At 45.0% G+C, this 18,100-nt stretch overlaps 1 protein-coding gene across 1 annotated transcript; it reads left to right on the top strand.

Moving 5' to 3' along the window:
* The first annotated feature begins 5,498 nt into the window (after window positions 1-5,498).
* LOC125539126 (pentatricopeptide repeat-containing protein At5g15010, mitochondrial) lies at window positions 5,499-14,647 on the top strand. The gene is made up of 2 exons (XM_048702494.2): window positions 5,499-7,089; window positions 14,363-14,647. The coding sequence occupies exon 1, from the start codon at window positions 5,665-5,667 to the stop codon at window positions 7,060-7,062; it is 1,398 nt and encodes a 465-aa protein (XP_048558451.2). The 5' UTR covers window positions 5,499-5,664; the 3' UTR covers window positions 7,063-7,089; window positions 14,363-14,647.
* The last annotated feature ends 3,453 nt before the right edge of the window (window positions 14,648-18,100 follow it).

Here is an 18,100-nt window from a genome sequence, read left to right as displayed (position 1 = left end):
TAGCATAAAGGGATACTTGAATAAGAGTTTTTCAATGAAATACCTCGGTGAAGCTGCTTACATATTGGGCATTAAGATCTATGAAGATAGATCAAGACGCTTAATTGGACTTTCACAAAGCACATACCTTGACAAAATTTTGAAGAAGTTCAAAATGGATCAAGCAAAGAAATGATTCTTGCATGTGTTACAAGGTGTGAAATTGAGTAAGACTCAATGCCCAACCACTGCAGAAGATAGAAAGAAAATGAAAGATGTTCCCTATGCTTCAGCCATAGGCTCTATCATGTATGCAATGCTGTGTACCAGACCTGATGTATGTCTTGCTATAAGTCTAGCAGGGAGGTACTAAAGTAATCCAGGAGTGGATCACTGGACAGCGGTCAAGAACATCCTGAAATACCTGAAAAGGACTAAGGATATGTTTCTCGTATATGGAGGTGACAAAGAGCTCATCGTAAATGGTTACGTTGATGCAAGCTTTGACACTGATCCAGACGATTCTAAATCGCAAACCGGATACGTGTTTACATTAAACGGTGGAGCTGTCAGTTGGTGCAGTTCTAAACAAAGCGTTGTGGCGGGATCTACATGTGAAGCGGAATACATAGCTGCTTCGGAAGCAGCAAACGAAGGAGTCTGGATGAAGGAGTTCATATCCGATCTAGGTGTCATACCTAGTGCATCGGGTCCAATGAAAATCTTTTGTAACAATACTGGTGCAATTGCCTTGGCAAAGGAATCCAGATTTCACAAGAGAACCAAGCACATCAAAAGACGCTTCAATTCCATCCGGTATCTAGTCCAGGTGGGAGACATAGAGATTTGCAAGATACATATGGATCTGAATGTTGCAGACCCGTTGACTAAACCTCTTTCACGAGCAAAACATGATCAACACCAAAGCTCCATGGGTGTTAGAATCATTACTGTGTAATCTAGATTATTGACTCTAGTGCAAGTGGGAGATTGAAGGAAATATGCCCTAGAGGCAATAATAAAGTTATTATTTATTTCCTTATATCATGATAAATGTTTATTATTCATGCTAGAATTGTATTAACCGGAAACATAATACTTGTGGGAATACATAGACAAACTAAACGTCACTAGTATGCCTCTACTTGACTAGCTCGTTAATCAAAGATGGTTATGTTTCCTAACCATAGACATGTGTTGTCATTTGATTAACGGGATCACATCATTAGAGAATGATGTGATTGACATGACCCATTCCATTAGCTTAGCACCCGATCGTTTAGTATGTTGCTATTGCTTTCTTCATGACTTATACATGTTCCTATGACTATGAGATTATGCAACTCCCATTTGCCGGAGGAACACTTTGTGTGCTACCAAACGTCACAACGTAACTGGGTGATTATAAAGGAGCTCTACAGGTGTCTCCAAAGGTACATGTTGGGTTGGCGTATTTCGAGATTAGGATTTGTCACTCCGATTGTCGGAGAGGTATCTCTGGGCCCTCTCGGTAATGCACATCACATAAGCCTTGCAAGCATTGCAATTAATGAGTTAGTTGCGAGATGATGTATTACGAAACGAGTAAAGAGACTTGCCGGTAACGAGATTGAACTAGGTATTGAGATACCGACGATCGAATCTCGGGCAAGTAACATACCGATGACAAAGGGAACAACGTATGTTGTTATGCGGTCTGACCGATAAAGATCTTTGTACAATATGTAGGAGCCAATATGAGCATCCAGGTTCCGCTATTGGTTATTGACCGGAGACATGTCTCGGTCATGTCTACATTGTTCTCGAACCCGTAGGGTCCGCACGCTTAACGTTACGATGACAGTTTCATTATGAGTTTATATATTTTGATGTACCGAAGTTCGTTCAGAGTCCCAGATGTGATCACGGACATGACGAGGAGTCTCGAAATGGTCGAGACATAAAGATTGATATATTGGAAGCCTATGTTTGGACATCGGAAGTGTTCCGAGAGAAAACAACATTTTACCGGAGTACCGGGAGGTTACCGGAACCCCCCGGTAACCTAATGGGCCTTAATGGGCCTAGTGGAGAAAGAGGAGAGGAGGCCTAGGGGCTGCCGCGCGCCCCTCCCCCCAAGTCCGAATTGGACAAGGAGGGGGGGCGGCGCCCCCCCTTTCCTTTCCCCCCTCTCTTCCTTCCCCCCAAGTGCTAATCCAACTAGGGAAAGGGGGGGAATCCTACTCTCGGTAGGAGTAGGACTCCTCCTGCGCGCCTCCTCCTAGGGCCGGCCGCACCCCCCTTGCTCCTTTATATACGGGGGCAGGGGGGCACCTCTAGACACACAAGTTGATCCTCATGATCGTTTCCTTAGCCATGTGCGGTGCCCCCTTCCACCATACTCCTCGATAATATTATAGCGGTGCTTAGGCGAAGCCCTGCGACGGTAGAACATCAAGATCGTCACCAGCCGTCGTGCTGACAGAACTCTTCCCCGACACTTTGCTGGATCGGAGTCCGCGGATCGTCATTGAGCTGAACGTGTGCAGAACTCGGAGGTGCCGTATGTTCGGTACTTGGATCGGTCGGATCGGGAAGACGTACGACTACTTCCTCTACGTTGTGTCAACACTTCCGTTGACGGTCTATGAGGGTACGTAGACAACACTCTCCCCTCTCGTTGCTATGCATCACCATGATCTTGCGTGTGCGTAGGAATTTTTTTTGAAATTACTACGTTCCCCAACACTAGAAGCACGCCGACGCCTTCTGTCGATGCAACACCTAGCAGCCCCCGTCGTCTTAGCACACCCCGTTGTTGTACTGTCGTGCCGCTGCTCGCAGCTCTCAATGTCACCGCTCGCACCATTGGCACGCCAGTTGAAGCTTTTTATCTCACTGTTTGAAGCTTTTCCCATGTCCGGTTGAAGCTTTTTTGCAGATTGAACCTTTTCATTCGTGTCGATTGAAGCTTTTTTGAACTACGATGGAAGCTTATTTTGTAAACGGTTGCAACTTTTTTTTATCTTGCAGTGCCCGGTTGAAACTTTGTATATCTTTCCGTTGAATCATTTTTCACCTAAGCTTGAAGCTTTTTTCGTAAACAGTTGCAACTTTTTCAGTTGACAGTGGCTGGTTGAAGCTTTTCTATATATGCTTGAAGCTTTTTTGTCAAGGGTTGTAACACTCTACGGGTGGTTTGTAGCTTTTTTGTTTCTGGTTCCAACATTCTACTGTTTGGTTGTAGCTTTCATCAAAGTCAGTTGTAGCTTTCGACGTTGTTGGTTGTAGCACTGCCCTCGTCTCCTTTCACAACGTCTGTTTCGGTTGAAGCAAGAAAAAGGTCATCGCTCTCAGCGTCGTCGCCGACTGCAGAAGCCCGACAAAAGAAAACTTGGAGTAGTAGCAGGGGTGGGCCGTGCGGCAGCGGGGGTGAGGGCGTGCAAAACCATGGGTTCTGGTGGGGAGGTGGAAATAAAGGAGGGGGAGAGGTCAAGCTTGAGGGTGCCGTGTCCATGGCTGAAAGGCTTGCCCATAGCGCGCAAGATTCGCGACGAGAAGTCATGGAGATGCGAAAAAGGAGACAGGTTGAGGACGAAGACAGCCAGGACAGGATAAGGTGGGCCTGCAGGGGGATGAGCGCGCTGGGCCGCAGGATCGCTCCTTTATCGAACGCTTCGCGCGCGACCAACGTAACGGTTCGGCCGGTGCGCTGTGTATAAACATTACCCATTGTAGAATTACCGTTTTCTACTTTATTTTCTTCCTTTAGTTTGCGGGTTTTATTCCTTTTTTTTCTTTTTTTCTCTCTTCTTTGTTTCCTCAAGTCCTTTTTTTTCAAATTAGTGATTTGTTTTCCAAAATCGATAAACTATTTTCAAAATTGATGTTTTTTTCCAAAATCCATAAACTTATTCGTATTCGTGAACCTTTCTCTAAATTAAACAAACATTTTTTTAAATTCATCGAACTTTTTCAGGGTTTGTGATTTTTTTCAAATTTGATGAGCTTTTTTCAAATTAGATGAAACTTTTTCCAAGATCAAATGAACTTTTTTCAAATTTGATAATTCTTTTCAAATCGATCTACTATTTTTCAATTTGATGAACTTTTTTCAAATCGGTGATAATTTTTTTGAAATTTGTGAACATTTTTTCTTCAAATCGATGAATTTTTTGAAATTCATGAACTTTTCGGAAATCTATGATCTTTTTTTTTCAGTTTGTGAACCTTTTTCCAAAATGGAAGAAATTTTATTGAACGGGTAACTTTTTTCAATTTCCCCTTTTTTTTTTTACTTTTTGAGGAAAGTCAAAGGTCAACGGATTGACGTTGACCCGATCGAACAAAGCTGGGCGGCATGTTTTAAGACTAGCCACAATGGAGAGTAACATACATTAGTACATACACATTTTTCTAGACTATGTTACTACCTTCATAGTGGGTAGTAACTTAAGTGTGGTAACATGCAAAGGTTCATTTATTATGTTATAGACTCATATTGCATTGGGACATGTGATGTTGCAGTAACTAGTTAAGTTACTACAACTAGCTCTCTCCTCATTAACTCATTGCCACATAAGCAAATTTGTTGAGTTGAACCCGATGTTACTGCTGAAGTTACTCCCACTATGGCTAGTCTAAGGGATAAGAAGCTGGGAGGCTGTGTGCTACGAGCCTGGTCGCGTCTGACGGGCCGGCCCTTCAGAGAGGCGCCTGGGTGCCAGTTGGTTTCACTAGCGCCTGAACCGCTGCATAGGAGGGAGCAATGAAGGAAGGAGCGCCCGTTTGGGAGACTCCCCAAGGTGGCACGCTCTTAGCTGCCGCCACGTGTCGCCCTGTGGCGCTTCCTTCGAATTATTTTACACGCATTTTCTGCTTTCTAGATGGGGTTTTTCGGCTTTTCGGTTTCTCACCGGTCTTTCTTAGCTCTTGGAAAAAATTATATTTTTTTTCTTTCACAAGAGTCACAAATTTGTTTTCGTGAGAGGCATGACCGTGCCTCTCGAAAACGAAAAAAACATATTTTTTTGCTTCCGCTAGAGGCATGACTGATCGAAAATGAAAAGAAAACGCGTTTCTTTTTTTTTTCTTCCGTGAGAGGCACAAATTTGCTCCGGTTTGGTTTTTTCTTAAAGAAAGATTTGTCACCTATTAACATGGGATCTAGTTTTGAAAATCTTGAAGTGAGGAATCCAACGGTGACTGTTTTAAGATTTGGACACGGTTTAAGAGATAAAACATTTTGAATAAATGAATCTATGAAAAAAAGAAACTCCCAGGTTATGACAAGTGGCGTACATGCAGTCCGCCGCTTGTTGCAACCTGGAAAGATGGGAGTGACTTTTTCAAAGAATGTTTTTTTTTCTTAAGGGTACAAGGAGTGCTCCTTTTTTTTGAGATGAAGTGCTGCTTAATCAGTGATTTCGTGTGCACCCCGTTCGCACATTATTGGGCCAGGATGCGAAACGAAGTTAGCCAGGCCGTGGGTTTGTCCGCCCAAACCAATAAACAGGCCAGATTTCAGCCGCGCCAGGTGACGACTGAGAGTTTGAGGATTTTACAAACACGCAGTTTTTCTTCAGGTATAGATAGAAAACCCAAACGCTCGATAGGAGGGCCAAAATTAGGATTGACAGTAGGAGTAGGATTCAGGGGGAAAGTAGAGGGGCACACTGCAGATCGAAGAAAGCACAGCCGCCGCCGATGAGCGCGACGGAGAAGAGCACGGAGGGGGAGGGGGAGGGGGAGGAGGGGTCCCAGCGCGTGGAGGCGTTCCTCGACATCCTCGGTCGCGTCCCGATGGGGGCGGTGGAGGGGGCGCTGACCTCCTGCGGCGTTGGCCCGACGGCGGAGGCCGCGGAGCAGGTGCTCAAGTCCACCACCTGCTACGAGCGCCCCAAATCGGCCGTCCGCTTCTTCCGCTGGGCGAAGGCGTCCGTGCAGCTCACCCCCTTGGCCTGGAACCTCCTCGTCGACATCCTCGGTAAGGCCGCCATGTTCGATCCCATGTGGGACGCCGTCCTCTCCATGAGCCAGGAGGGCGGCCTCCTCTCCGTCGCCACATTCGCCTCCATGTTCGCCTCCTACTGCGCGCGCGGCAACTTCAAGGAAGCCGCCATGGCCTTCGACGTCATGGAGCGCCACGGCGTGACGCCGGACGCCGTTGCCCTCAACTCCCTCCTCGCCGCCATGTGCCGCCGGGATGGCGGCGGGCAGGCCGCGTGGGAGCTTTTCGAACGCTACAAGACCACGGTCGCGCCCGACGCGGACACCTTCGCGATACTGCTCGAGGCGTGGGAGAAGGAGGGGAACGTCCAGCGCGCCAAGAGCACCTTCGGCGAGATGGTCGTTCGCGTCGGGTGGGACGCCAGCAACATGCCTGCCTACGATGCTTTCCTCTCCACGCTTGTGCGAGGGGACCAGTTCAACGAGGCATTGAAGTTCCTCCAGGTGATGCGGACCAAGGGCTGCCTCCCGGGGCTCAAGTTCTTTGCCAACGCGATCGCCCTTGTCGTCCGCAAGGGAGACCATGCCAATGCTATTGCTATCTGGCAAATTATGGTCTCGGATGCCGGACTGGTTCCCAATCTCCCAATGTACAACGCCGTAATTGGCCTCTGCTCTAGTGTCGGTAACACCGACTACGCCTTCCAGATGCTCGATGAAATGCCCTTAAATGGGGTCTTTGCAGATTCTGATACATATAATTCCATACTTGAGGGGCTCATCAAGCAGCGCAAGGCTCGTGAGACTGAAGGTTTCCTCGCGGAGATGAGCAAGAACGAGCAGCTGCCCTCGGCCTCCAACTGTGCTGCTGCTATCAGCTTATTTTCTCAGGAGTTTAACCCATCTGCCGCAGTTGACGTGTGGCACTGCATCGTGGAGCACCAAATTACTCCGGCTGAGGAATCAGCCAAAGAGCTAATAGCTGGGCTTCTCGACTTTAGCAGGTTCGCCGAGGTGAAGAAATATACCGATCAGATGCTTGACATGGGAATTGAGTTGCCCCAGCCCACCATTGAAAAAATGAAGCGAGCATTTTACAAGGCTGAGAGGCATCACACATATGACCAAATTGCACGAAGGTTGAAGCGGCGGTAACAACACATTGATGGTATAATTCATTAGGTATGTCTTCTTTCATTAGGCCTCAAGGTAATTAAACTACTTCTAACTATTATTCCAGATTACTACTTTCGTGGCCTATATATTGTTAGCCCTATCGGCTATATATTCATTTTGAGAAACCATGAGTCGTCAGGCTCCACTGCTTGGAAGTTTTGTTCGAAAGGAGGCAGACTCTAGCAGTTGCATTGCCTAATTTTGGGAAGTCTGACTTTTTCTGCTATGTCCCGTGGTTAGGGAGGGTGGAGATGGTGTGGCTAGGGGTTGGAGGAAGAGAGGATAATTTTGAGGAGGATGATGGCTGATAAACGGGAGAAATTAGACAACTTCATTCTACTTTATCCAACAGCCGGTCTCACCTTATATAGATGTTGAGACACCCTAGGAAAAAGAAACCCAAAACTCTGGAATATGGAAAAGAGGCCTAACTTGGGGGGGGGGGGGCACATCTGGGCCTGGCCCGGGCTCAGTTTTTCCGCCTGAAGCCCGGCCCAAAAGCCTGAACAGGGCATAAATCACTATTTCAGTAGACATATAGGTATAATATATCATTTAAATATCCCAAATTCATTATTTTAATTAAAAAGTACACTATTCATGTGTTTCGGGCCGGGCCAGGCTGGGCTTGGGATTTGAGGTCAGGCTTTGCAAAGCCCGCCCTGAACCAGGCCCGACCTGGAGGATGCCCAGGTTTACTTGAAAGGCTTGGTGGTTGGAAGTATAGTCTTGGCTCTTGTTTATTATTCGTAACAAAAGAATTGTTAGCCCGCATCTATACATCCGTTTACTAGTGCATGAGCAAAATTTTGTTGTCCTTCCATCGCAGGGACACCCATCTCACATGATAACCGCATTACCCATGTGTAAAACCCCAATAGGGAAGGTATACTCCTAGACTCCTAGTTTGTACTTGCGGTTATGTTTGTGGCAAAAAGCTATGCTTGGAAGGTAAACACGCACAAGCATGGAAACCCAAGATGGCAATTTGCCCATAGGTATTTCGCAATTTTTCCCCATGGGTAGAGTATGGGTACGATTCTTTGCCCTTGGCCCTTGGTAACTTGGTTAGACAATCTCCAATGGCATCGCCCACTCCCTCGTGCTCATCCGAACCGGGCTTTCCAGACAGAAAAGGCCTCCAACGGGCTCCCTACTCCGGCCCTATCTGACTCATAGTTCGAAATCCCCTACCGTAGTGTCAAATGAAGGGGAGTAGGGGAGTCCGGTCTGTCTGCCACGTAGGCCACATACACCGGAACCCCTCCCCGTCCCCACTCTACCCTTCCTTCTCCACTCTATTTGCTCGCGTCCCACCTCTCACTTCGGTGGCCATCGCCGTAACCCCACCCCGACGGCCGCTGCCGCTCCCTAGCTCGATCGCCGTGCTCCCACCTCGATTTGAGTCCACTGCCCAGTCCATCCTCCACATGGATCTATCCAGCCACACGGATGTGTCCGACATGGACTCCAAGATGTTCGAGGCACTGTCGGCCATGCTTGGGATGAACTTGGAGAGCCTAGCACGCAAAAAGCACAACACCAAGCAAAAGGCTCAAGCGGCAGCTCCTCTAGCTAGCGTCCATGCCATGCTCATACCTGCACTTGCACGTCCGGCCGCCCAAAGAAGGAATAGATGAAATTGAGAAGGAGAGATGGCATGTGCCAAAAGAGATAGAATGAAGGTAGAAAAGAAGGACGGAAGGTTCAACACATTCATGGAGATACAAACAAAGATTGTTGAAATTGAGAATGGGGAGGATTGCACTTGAAAGAGAGGAAATTGGACTGGCAAGGTTCATCGAGGAGTCGAGGGTCATGTTCACCGACACTACCATCATGGATGCCGATGCACTCAAGTGGGTTCCGCCGGATGCCTAGCAACATCAATGCACGCCATGAAAATGACGATGTACATTGTTTCATTCGGTTTGTTCAATCTGAATCATGAACTTTGATTGAATTGTTTGTCATGCATAATTTATCTTAAAATTGTTTGTCATGATATATCTACCGTTGAATTGTTCTTGATTGTTGCAAATGGATGAAAATTTGAGTCTAAGAAAACGAGGGCAGGGGGATTTGGGGTGTCGTTGTTTACCACTTTGTCCCATTAGGGGACACCATTTGACCAACACCCTTGGAGACCCCCTTAGTCATGGGTTGGACATGTGTCTAATTTGTTTGCAACTAGTTACACGGGTAATATTTTAATAATTAAGTAAATATTTTTTGTTTCATATGACATGTTGGCCATCATGGATGTATCACATGTATTTGTGAACCTTGACTTATATGGTACTATTTGTACATGCCGAGATGACCTGATAGGTACCCTCGAACATGGATACCCATCGGGTTTAGGCATAGCCGCATAGGCATGATTGTCTCGCCATGAGTGGGTGATGAGCACCCTTGTGGGCATGGGTTTGATATTGCTCGTTGTGCCAATTCCTGTGTGTGCTCCACTCGTTTAGCTGCCAACATGTATTTTTCATTGACATACGAAACTAGGTCGTTCTTGTGATGTCTCCACACAATGTCATGTGACTAGGCTACTAACTCCACGGGGATATCATGTACTGTGCTCCTTACCATTTGCAGTGACAATGCGCTCCCTATCTCGTCTGTGTCATTGCCTCACTTAGGCATTGTTGATTCCTAGAACCATGAATCCACAATGACTTCACTTGTTTTTTTTTTGCGGCATTCTTGCATTGTAAACAAACGACCAAGTTTTTCTTCAGAGGCCCAACACATGTGATTTCTAGAACCCTTGCATTCAGTTTTAGTTGTGTTGTTCTTGGGTAAACATGCTTCAAGGCATGCCCATGGGCAGTGGGCACCTCCCGTTGACAAGCATGTCAAGTGTCTATGCTTGTCTGTGGAATGCATGACTGACACTTTCATGTTGTCGATGTTTGTTTGCAACATGAAAGTGGTTAGGGTAATTTCCGACCGAAACCGTTTCCGAATCCGTTTTCATATGATACGGTAAGAGCTTTTTGACATCTGAACACAATCCGGTCTGAATACGAGTCCAATTGATAGGATATGGTACTAATATACCAGGCCGTAGGATAGTTCGTTTTTCCTAGTCGGATAATCCGACCTTTTAAATATGGATATACGATTTATGTATGAAGAAGTTTTAAGTATTAAATAGCAATATGTGAATGTTATCTTTGCTTGTGAGACGAAACATGCTTTTTAGTGATCTATTTGGCTTATTTTAGTATATTTTAGTGCTTTATGTGTGTTTAAAGTGTATAAGTATTAATACTTGCTCATTGTTTATTTATAACTTTAGGGCAAAGCATTTATATATTTCTTGTATATGCATGTGGTATATGACCTTTTTTATCCGGATCCATTCCGTTACCTTACCATGTTTTAATCTCCATAATCCGCTATTTGAACTCGCATCGGCGCCGCTCCCGAATCTGACAATAAATATGCAATAGGATAAGGTATGAGCATTATCCATCCGAATCCGATTCGGTTTCATCCCTACTAAGAACAACACAAGGAATGTACGTAGATTTTTGTGACAGGGGTCGTCACCTTAGGTTACCAGAGGGACACAAGACATAAGCTTTACCCAGGTTCGGGCCATCGCGTGACGAACAATAACCCTACTCCTGCCTATATAGGATTTATATCCAATAGAGATTACAACCGGGTGCACAATGCCGTGTCTGGCGAGTTGGAGGCCGAGTTGCCGAAGTTGAAGGTGGACGACCTAGACGGAATGTCTAGATGAGACATGCTAATTAGCTATTATATGCTTCTAGGGTTTCTGGAGTCGGACGAGTCCTTGTTCCTGCGAGTTGAAAAAGTCCATGATCTTAGTCGGTGACCACCTTCCTTCATGTCCATCATCTTGATGCACACGCCTTGGACTCCCTATTTGGTAGTTGTATGACTCCATTTTAGGGAGATTCGGGGCGGCATGCCTAGGGGAATCAACCACCCAAGTCCATGATCTTAGTCGGTGGCCACCTTCCTTCATCTCCATCATCTTGATGCACACGCCTTGGACTCCCTATTTGGTAGTTGTATGACTCCATTTTAGGGAGATTTGGGGCGGCATGCCTAGGGGAATCAACTGCCCAAATACGGGACCATCCGACCATGCGCAAGTAGGCAAATATGCCCCATTTTAGGACATGCGCATCATGGGCAAGTGCCGAATCATCTTTCCCTCGACGCATGGGCAACCATGTACGCAACACGCCTAGCTTACATCCCTATATCCTCTTCTATGAAAACACAGATAAGTAGATACCCTTTTGCCATCTTGCAATTTTGTGGTCACAGGTAGTTAATGTTTCAACCTACATTCACACAACATTAAGGCTTCCATCAATATCTCACGTGATCAAAGATGGCGTTTTATTAGATGGTGACCCTGCGTGGTGGGGAAAATTGCTGGGCAGCCAAAAGCGGCAGGGCCCACCTAACTTTTTCTCTCTTCTATGAAACTCCTATGGACCCATCCATGTGACACTCTCCCCGGTCTTCTCTTTCTTGTGGAAATTTGAAATTTCTGAAAGTTTTGAAAGTCCATTTTTTGGAAGTTTGAATTTTTGAAAAGACAACAATTTTAAAATTTCCAAAAGTTCAGAATTTGCCAAAATATTGAAAATTTGAACATTTGAACTTCCAGCAAGTTCAAAATTCTAAAACGTGGGACATTGGATTTTTTGACGGTTGATATTGCAATTTCTAAAACTTAGCAAAAAGGAAAATTTTGATCAGGCGTGACTATGCAAAGCTGGAAAGTGCCGCTAATCGGAAAGTGACCCGCCAGAGAATAAGCGGGTGGGTGAGCGCCAAACAGCAGCCCCTTGCTTAAAGATCTTGGTTCTGAACTTATAATAAATCTGAGTAGAACGTCGTGCCACCCAAATGTTAATGCTTGGAACCTCCGTTGTCGTATGGTTGTGGGTGCCTTTGTCATTGCAGGGAACTAGGCACATATGCCCGTTGCAAGACGTGACCGCTTGTACCAAACCGCACTGAAGGACAACACCATGATTCGAGAGCTGACGCCACTAGGGGTCGACTCCTTGATGGCAGGACCTTGTGGGGCGATCGAATACCCCCCGCTCTGCACGCACTGTTATACACACTTTAATATATGAGTTAGAATTTCTACATTAATAACCTAAATTTGAAGTCATATACTTAAGAAACAAGCATGGTAGATATTAATAAGTACCTAATGAATAAAGCCGAATTAAATCTAAGGTTCTCTTCGATTCAAAGTATCTTTTAGGATTGTATCCATAGGATTTTTCTTCTTTCTTATTATGAAGGCTGTTTGATTTGTACTCCCTCCGTCCGGAAATACTTGTCATCAAAATGGATAAAAGGAGATGTATCTAGAAGTATTTTAGTTCTAGATACATCCCTTTTTATCCATTTTGATGACAAGTATTTTCAGACGGAGGGAGTAGGACCGTAATCCCTTTAATTTTTTCCTAGGGCATTTCCTACTGTCTCATGCTTCTGAGAAAAGTTATTGTCGTTTTCCTATGGTACACTCAAGCATTCATTGGTACAAATTCTTATGGTTGTCAAACCTACTGGATACAGGAAGTCATGGCATTGTACTCCCATATTTTTCCTACTCCTGTGTTTTTTCATGGTGCTTTTTGAATCCTGCTAATCACAGGGGCCTAATGTATATATTCCCATATTTTGTTCTTCCACGAGGCTTATGATGGCAGGAATGCGGCCTTCCCTTGGTAGCACTAGAAGTGTAGGGTATGGTAGCTTCGACAAGCTAAAAAAAAACACAACAGTGGCAACCTTATATTGAGGGGAATCGTTAAGGGGTATATAGAGGAGCATGCGGGATCGGCAGTGGCACGGGATCCGCTTGATCTGTCAAAGTCGACGGTTTGTTGTTGGTTTGGGATATGGGCTCATTTTTTTGTTTAATATATGTGGTGGACTAAGCAGTACGCAATTGTACATGGGAAAGTAGCCGTTGCTTTTTTGGCACTGAGGTAAAAACCTAGCCTCCTACACTGGCAAGAGTATATTCTTAAGACTAGCTTCACTAAATTCTCTCCTTGCTGATTATGTATGTCTTGGCGCTAATAAACAAGTAGGGGGAGTAAACTGCACAGTAGGTTCACAAACTTGCCTTGTTGGATCAGTTTAGTCCAATAATTTGCAAAATGTGAATTCAACAGCCTAAACATGGCAAAGTGTTTGACCACCAATCTAAATGAGGCAAAGTGGTAGAGCAAAGTGCACCCCCACCCCCCCTTCTTTTTTTAGTTCCGCATGTACGCCCCTACTTCTTTGCCCCATTTGACTGCATTGCGCTCTCTCATTTTATTGCTGTTGCTTGGGTCATAGACACGGCCAGCCACCAGCATCTGTCTCAGGCAAGGTGAGAGAGTGGGAAAGAGATATGTTGAATGAGGGAGAGAGAACGGCTGAGAAATAGAGGAAGAGGTGATGTTTTTATTTTGGACAAATGTCAGCTTAGCTAGTTTTTTGTCTTGCGTGGCTTGCTTGTTGGTGGAATTGGACCAAAGATGCACCACTGTCAATTTTAGCATGCCCACTTCTTTAGAATGTCTGTTATTAAGTTCAGGTTTGTGTATTTATGTGACTCTGTTGCTTAGCTGATTTTTTTTAGTGTTTTAACCTGGACAACATAAGTTGGGCACCTCTTGTGGTGCTTTCAAGCAATCAACTTCCGATTTAAGCACCAAATGGTCCAAAATCATTATGTTTTACTTTTATGATGGTGGAGTTTTACATGAAAAAAAAAACTAATCTGAAGATACATGACAGATCAGTTTTACTTACGTGAATAGTAGCGTTTGTCCTCTTTTCTTCTGACTTTTTAATTATTGTCTGTCATATTTCTCAGTTTAATTACTCTTGAAGTATGAATTTAAGAGTGAAATTTTATTATACATAGATACGATAAGAGTGAACCGCTATAGTGCAGGAGTGCACCACAGGTAGTGACTGCGTAGCATATGTTATAACCTGGTCATAGTAGTAGCAGTAAAAACATGGGCGTTCAAAATACCCGTCAAATTGTTTTGTTTGAAAGAATAAATCATCTTGTTCATGTTGGCTTGGATAAGAGCATTAATTATTTCTTCACTTGCTGGACTCATTGGCATGGATAAGAGCATCAAATCAGTGTAGCAGCCTCTTTCTGGAATCAACTGCCTTATGACCAGAAGTTGACATTTTCTCTTCTAATCTTTGGCTAGCTAAACTCTCCTTGGTTCCTCTGCAGAAACGAGCCAGACAGAGAAGCTGCAGGATGGGGTTTCAAAGTGGAACGTGGATGGAAGTAGATGTTGTTTTGCACCAGGTGGTTGTATGGTAGATGTTTCCTGGAAGTATAGCATTGTACTGTTGTACTGGGCATGGAAGAGCAGTTTCTGAGATAGCTGTAATGCTGTACTTCGCATTAACTGGAGTAGTCTGTTGCCTTTTCCTCTGCAGTGTTTGTTTGACTGTTGATGGACAGGAATAGGGAGATTTCGTTTCTTGCTCAAATATAAAAGCTTCTGAAAAACCGAGGTAGATTCAGGAGTACAGTAATCTATTTTCCCAGGTAGAATGCCCAAATAGGTTTTGATACTCCCCATATTTTCAGTTTTTATTAGGAGCTCATTTGACGAGCAATTAAGAGCACCACCAGTGTTGCACAGAACTGGGACAGGCAACCTCACTTCCCATATTTTCGGAAGAGCACTCCTATTGTGGAAGTGGAACCAGCTCACCATTCTTGTAAATCGAGTGTCAGTCTGAAATGGGTTTGGTTTTTTTTTTTTAAAATTTTTTCCTAGAATCACACCGATTTCGATGGAGCTGTTGCCTTGTTATGCCATCCTGTTTTACCAACAGACCACACGTTCGGTGGACAGTGTGCAAGATGATCTGTCCCTTTCGACATGGAAGTGAACTCTCGCTTTGTTTTATAAACAAATTTGAAACGATAAGGAACGCATCGTCCTTCGTTGCTAGCCCGGTTGCTGAAACGCATCAAATAATTCTGCCTGAATAGGACTCGAGCCGTCAGGCTCATCTCAGCCATAAAGCCGCTCAGAAAAATTAGTTGTGTCATCTCCACTGGTGGGTTGGTCTGGCCGGTCCTTGTTGTTTTTGTGCGTACAGTAATCCATGGCCAGGCTGCACCCGTTCTTGCCCGAGTTGCATGCGCATGTACTCATGTAGCAGTGTAGCACCAACAGTTCTATCCAATGATTGATCTTAGGGGGCGGCTGGATAGGGCGCAAAATTTGTTGGATTCCATGTTCAGCGCCCGCTGGGTGTGACTGCGGTCGCACTCAACAACACGCACACCTACTCCAACCCACGTTGAATTGCTAGGAAGATCAAGACCTATGTGGATATGGTAATGCAGCAGCCGTTTAGGCCTGAGTCACCAGCAGGTAGCAGGTGTGAGACCAAAGGTTCCATTTGCCAAATGGTCTCTGCTGTCGGAGGGGTATGTGATGGTTGGTGATGCTTCATGTTGAATGGGCGCTGGAACGCAGGAACGGTGATACCAGGCGTGTTTAATTCCCGGCCAAGTCCCGGGCTTTCGAGTTGGGACCATGTGTCTGATCCGGAGTATGACAATACTCCTTTTTTCTGAATTAAGGCCAACTCTAAAGTACCTGTGTAAAATAGAGGAGGATCCGTCCGAGCAAATCTTGGTGAAGTATATTTACTCAACTAACTTTTGGTCGGACCTAGCCGGTCCCCTGAATATAATGGAGTACAATTTTGTTTTTTTCTAACTTATGCAATTCTAGTTTACATTGCAACTACATCTTAGCACACATATAGAAACTAAATATAAATATGAAGGTTCAAGCAAATCACGAATAAAGTTTATAAACCGAATTCAAAGTTACAAACTAAATTATTCAAATTTAAACACACCGAATGGTTCAAATGTAGCAAATGACACAACTAGGAAGTGCTATGAAGTTGCTAGTGATGCTCAATCGAATCTTCTTTGAGCTGGGTATGAACTTGTCAGTTCTTGATCCTGCGATGCCCTTCCAGGATTGCCTGGATCCTATTTGGATCATACTCTTGCTCAACCAGAGTCTCGTTGGTGATGTACCGAAAGTTTTCAGGCATATCTCTCTCATCTTCAATGAACATGTTATGCAATATGATGCAACAAGTCATGATCTGCCATAGAACCTTTGAACTCCAGTACTTGGCAGGGCCACGAACAAGTGCAAAGTGCTTCTGAAGCACAATGAAGGCTCTCTCCACATCTTTCCTAGCTGCTTCTTGACATTGGGCAAAGTGAATATTTTTATTACCTTTTGGGCGCGAAATTGTTTTGACTAATGTCGCCCATGGGGGATAGATGCCATCTGCGAGGTAGTAACCCACTGAGTAGTCGTGCCGATTAAGCGAATAGTTGCAAGCAGGAGCATCTCCTATAATAAGCCTAGAAAACAATGGTGATCTCGACAGCACATTCAAGTCATTGTGAGAGCCAGGCAAACCAAAGAACGAATGCCATATCCAAAGATCCAATTCGTTGCAACTACCTCAAGAATGATCGTTAGATTAGTGCAGCGGCCTCTATACTGACCCTTCCACCCTTCAGGATAATTCTTCCATGTCCAATGCATACAGTCAAGAGATCCATGCATCCCTGGCCATCCTCTTGCTTCATTCTCTGTCATCAACCTTTTTTTCTTCCTCGTTGGGTCCTCTAAGTACTCTGGTCCAAAAACATCGACCACTACTTTAGTAAACCTTTAAACCTTTGAATAACCTCTAAGAATGTGTCATCACCAATGCAGACATAGTCGTTAATTGCATCGGGCGAACACCCATATGTCATGACTCGTACAACCGCAATGCACTTCATCAGAGGACTTGCACTTATCTCTCCGCTTGCATTTTTTTGAAGCTTGAACCAGTCATCATACTTCTCAACAGCTTGCAATGGCCAGAAAAAGACTTGTGCGCATCTGAAACCGTCGACAAAAGTACTTCTCTGGATAGGTTGGGTTTGGATCAAATTAGTCTCTCATGATCTTGGCATGGCCCTCCGCTCTATCATGGTTGATGTGTATGCAGGCAAACTACGATCCTCTCCTAGACCACCGAATATCATCATTGAAAATCATGCCAAGAACGGTTTCAAAGTATTCATCGTCCTCTTCCTATTCAGATGAAGACGAGTCCTTGAAGACCATCTCCCACAACCTATTCATCTTTAATTAAACCGTCTAGGTCCAATCCAAATGGCTTAGTTCAAAATGAAACGAACGAAAAAACTCACCTTGGCAAACCGTCGAACACTTGTGGTGCGATGGTGGTGCACCTACCAGTCGACATCGTTTCGGCCAGACCAGCGAGCGGTGATGCATGGGAGTCACCTACAGGAGGTGCGCAAGCAAGGTCATATGCAGCAGCCACCAAATAGGAAGAAGATTCGAAGTAATCCGAGGAATCGACTATGACGACGATGGCGGCATTTCACCATGATTCCGGCGACGACGACGGGCGGTGTACGGGCTCGGAGTTGGGAAGAAGGGCAGCGAGGGCTGAGGGAGGCAACAACGTACCGTCGGGGCTAGCGGACGGTCGCCGAGAGGTGTTGGGAAACGTAACAGAACACAATTTTTTTGCCCTACAAACACAATCAGAGGAACACAATGAAGATGCATTAGATCTTTAGATTGGATTTTTACCAACTTCGAGTTGAAGTGGAACAAGAGTGTAGATCATCGATGAAGTCCCTCGAACTGTTCACGAATGATCCCTCAAACAAAAGATCGAATGCATGACCTCTCTACAGATTGCTAGCATACATGCTTCATGATCCGACAACGCTTCACCGTCCATAGTTAATCATCCCTAGTTCTCTATAATCCTCATAATAGAGAAGCCCAATGAGGTTCTCTTCTCCCTCCTATAATTCTCCAGCGATGATTAGCTCTAGATGGTGAACCACTACCGGATCGTGAAGCCTGTACGCTTGCAA

The sequence above is a fragment of the Triticum urartu genome, chromosome 2A (genome assembly GCF_056163025.1).
Source record: "Triticum urartu cultivar PI428250 chromosome 2A, HENAU_Tu73, whole genome shotgun sequence".
NCBI classification, from domain to species: domain Eukaryota; kingdom Viridiplantae; phylum Streptophyta; class Magnoliopsida; order Poales; family Poaceae; genus Triticum; species Triticum urartu.
The sequence above is the reverse complement of the archived record's forward strand: the minus strand, read 5'-3'. Positions and strand labels throughout refer to the sequence as shown.